The sequence below is a fragment of the Leuciscus leuciscus genome (assembly GCF_965113295.1).
Source record: "Leuciscus leuciscus genome assembly, chromosome: 6".
NCBI classification, from domain to species: domain Eukaryota; kingdom Metazoa; phylum Chordata; class Actinopteri; order Cypriniformes; family Leuciscidae; genus Leuciscus; species Leuciscus leuciscus.
The window spans coordinates 15,312,884-15,316,885 of NC_138730.1; the positions used below are offsets into that span (position 1 = coordinate 15,312,884).

The 4,002-nt window shown below is 41.4% G+C and overlaps 1 protein-coding gene across 1 annotated transcript; it reads left to right on the forward strand.

Moving 5' to 3' along the window:
* Positions 1-290: 290 nt before the first annotated feature.
* Positions 291-1,818, forward strand: LOC309500240 (uncharacterized protein). The gene is made up of 3 exons (XM_082171804.1): positions 291-1,079; positions 1,172-1,382; positions 1,470-1,818. The coding sequence occupies exons 1-2, from the start codon at positions 306-308 to the stop codon at positions 1,373-1,375; spliced, it is 978 nt and encodes a 325-aa protein (XP_082027930.1). The 5' UTR covers positions 291-305; the 3' UTR covers positions 1,376-1,382; positions 1,470-1,818.
* The last annotated feature ends 2,184 nt before the right edge of the window (positions 1,819-4,002 follow it).

Here is a 4,002-nt window from a genome sequence, read left to right on the forward strand (position 1 = left end):
ATTTTTGTAAGTTAAACTACCCAACAGTAGGCTATATAAAGTACTTTAAATGTAATATGTATATGTATATGGTTTTGCATCAGTATTTCTGCTATGTTGCATTTTACTTCTTTACTTTTACTCTTTTACTTTTACTCTTGATGCATTAGAGTATGCAAAACATTTACTTTTAAATATGACTAGAAGTTTTTCCCCAATGTGGTACACAATTAATTTCTCTTTTCCTTCTTTCCCTAATTAAGACCAGACCCCTGTACTGCAGAATAAACCTGGACGTTCCAGGGCTGGACAGGTTTTTTAATGAGATGGAAGACACTCGACCTGATTTTCGGCTGAGCAGGGAGGCCCTGAGAGTGCTGCTGGACCTGTTGAGAAATGACCGGCAACACGGATGGGGTTCCACAATAGAGACCCTGGTATTTCTTTTCTGGCTGGCGTGTGGTACATCATACAGGGTCGTCTCCAGAGCATTTGATATGCCTCGTTCCACTGTCCACCGCATTGTCCACCGGGTCGCTGAGGAGGTGGTGGCCATTCGCCACCAAGTCATTCACCTCCCAAACACCCCAGAAGACCTGGAGGCAGTTTGCCGTGGGTTTGCAGGGCTGGCAAGACAACGGGCTTTCTTGAAAGCTGCAGGAGCAATCGACGGCTGCCATGTCCGCATCAAGCCTCCAAGCGGTCCTGATGGTCAATGCTACAGGAACAGGAAACTGTTCCCGTCCATCATCCTCCAGGCTGTTTGTGACCATCAGGGCCGCTTCATTGACACCTACGTGGGCTGGCCCGGGTCAGTGCATGACGCACGAGTGCTCCGCCACAGCCCACTGTTCAGGAGGTCTGTGTACCCTCCTCCAGGGCAATTCATCCTCGCAGACGGCGGGTACCCATGTCTCCAACACCCACTTCCCCTCATCACTCCCTACAAGAGGCCAGTACGAGGTGTGGGAGCCCAGCGCTTTAATGTTCATCATTCCAGGGCACGCTCCATTATAGAGCGTGCTTTTGGGATGATGAAGACCAGGCTCAGGGCCATCTTCCTGCAAGCGCTGGAGGTGCACCACACCTTTGTACCTCACGTAAGTGAATTAAAAATACATTTTAAAAATACTGCAAAATAATAAACGCAATCTGTTAAAAAATATAAATTTATTCCTTTATTCCATTTCAGGTCATAACAGCCTGTGCCATCCTCTATAACATCTGCCTTGGGGTTGGTGACATCATGGCCCCGGAGGATGAGCATGAGGAGGATGATGCAGAGGATGAGGGGGAGCATGGTTTGGAGACGGTCAGTGGTGCTCCGTGGCGTGACCAGCTGTCGGCAGAGGTGTCTGCCCTGGAGGAGGTGCCAATTGACCACGACTATTTGTAACAGGCAAGTAAGAGAATTGTAAAGTTACAATGCATAAGGAAAAAAGTTGTGTTTATTTTTTACTTTTCCCTCTTTCTGAAAATATCTCAGTGAGATGGCAGCCGTTGATTGAGTCAGCCCTGCAAACCTGTTGATATACAATGCAGTGGACAGTGGAAATATGCACTCAAACACTCTAGATGTCCCACCAGCAGGAGGCCTTACCAGGGTCTCTATTGTGGAGCACATCCCAGTCCAGCAGCACCATCAGGGTCTCCCTGCTCAGCTGAAAGTGTACATACATTTTTTTATTTTTTTTTTATCTGATTTATGTACCATTAATTTGAATTGTTTTCCTGTTGTTGTAAATATTTGTAAAAAGTACTTGAAATCATTTTCATTTTACATGCTAAAAAAACCTTGTATACAAGTCAAGAACAATTGTTTTATTTCCAAATGTCTTTTTTTTTATTCCATATGTAAAACGTATTACAAAAATAAACAATGTACAAAAATTGCCTTGCCTCATTTACAAATAACTTAAATTCCATATAGGTTTTAACTCAACACAAACAGTGTACATAAATTACTTTGTTTCATGTAAAAATAAGTGACAAAAAACATAAATACCAAAATTGCTTAACTAATTAAATTTTTTTTTTTTTCTACCATTCTCTCAAGGAGAGAAAACAGTCTTTCCATTCTCTCCCTGCTCTCTTGTGCTCTCCTCTCCTCCGTTTCCCTCTGAAATCGCATGTCCTCCCTCATTAGCTCAATGAGCTCGTCGCTGCCTCTTTTTCTGGCTGCCGGGGCGGCTGGGGCTGCCGAGGCTGCCGGGGCTGCTGAGGCTGAACTTGGCCCTGGTTTGTCCTCAGGGAGGGAGGCAATTAGGACAGGGGGGTTGTTGGAAGGCCTCTGTCCCAAAACCTCATCCATGAGGAGAAACCATGGCCAAGTTTCCGCAGTGGATTTCCCGCTCACCCCCTCACCTGTCCCAGGACATTTGCAATCCTAAGGCAGAGCAAATACACCATACCTGTTGTTAACAACAAGAACACCACAATACATTTCAGCAAAGATGTGTCAATTAACTTGCTTACCTTGTATTTTTTTTTTTAAGTTGTCCCATTTTCTTTTGGCCTGCAAGGGAGTGACCTTCCCCAGCTAAAAATGAAGAAAAAAGGAAAGCCTTATGAAAAATATTAAGACAGGGTTGCAATCTTAACATTAGAAAAATCACACAGCAGTACATGCATACAAAATACTCCTTGATTATATTCCTGGATCCTCAAGTTTGCTTAAAACGTTTGTAGACAAAAAAAATACATAAAAAGAGAAAGACTATTGCCTTAACTAGTTGTCTCATTGCTGTGGGCTTTGTATAGGGTGAGGGTTAATTTTTGCATACAAGAGGCAGCTAGTGGAAATATTACAAATGGTTAATGACTTTAATGACTTTATGACTTTTACCTCCAAGCCACAGTGGCCGACTTTTTGGCCCCTGTAAAAAGATAATCATTTTCGGCCCTTAATTTAATGAAGTCAGCCGTCTGCTCCTTGGTCCCTGAAACAAAAAGAATTACAACAGGTTTTGCCTCAGACCACCTGATAAATGAAGCTGCAGTTTTTTAGTTTAAGTTCAGGTTTTTTAAGAAACACCCCTGGGTTTTAACACTTGTTTCGCTGGCTATTTCAGGTAAATTAAACGATGTATGGCAGACACCGCTATGTTTTTCAGGTATTTTTATCTACCACATTTCAGATGGATTTGTGCTCCTGTTTTATTTACTTGAATATACCCTCCTACTTGAAATTCACTGCAACAAATATTTTCTTACTTAATATTTTGTCTTGTTTCTAGTTCAAACATCTGAAAATTCTTAAATCAAGAAGCATTTAGCCTACAAGTAAAACATTTCCTGTTTTGGGGGAAAATTAGGTGAGTATTGCTTAAAACAATAAAATAATCTGCTAATGGGTTAAGCAAAATAATCTTAAATCAAACTGAAAACAAGATTATTTTTCTTACCCCATTTGGCAGATTATTTTGCTTATTTTAAGCATAAACTCACTTAATGGAGTTATTTTTCCCCCAAAACAATAACTTTTGCTTGTCTAATAAATGCTTCTTAATATAATATTTTTTTTGATATTTATACTAGAACAAAACCAAACAACTAAGCAAGAAAAGCATTTTTGTTGATATTAAATTTAGTATTTGCTTAATTTAACTCAGTTGATTGTTTTCACACAGGGGGTTCAGTGATTGGTCCACATTCATGCTTTTAACACTTGTTTCGCTAGTTATTTTAATAAATTAAAACACAATACTTACATTTATAAGTGAATTCCTCGGCCACCACACTACAGACACCCGACATTTTTTGGGGAATAAACTTGCGTGAAGTTGCGTCGTCACTCACCGTTTATATACTGGTCGTCACCGGCGCGCTATGAATTCTGGGGAAGGGTAGGCCATGAAGTATCCATTTTTGTATCCTTCGTTTGTCAGAGAAATGAAGTGCGCATTTGGCGGCGCATTTGAATGACATACCAAACTGGAGCAGCCTTCGTCGCGCCGCGGTGACGCAATCGGCCTTCCAAGCGTGCAGAGTTTGAATTGGGACAGCCTTCTTAGCACTGTTGTG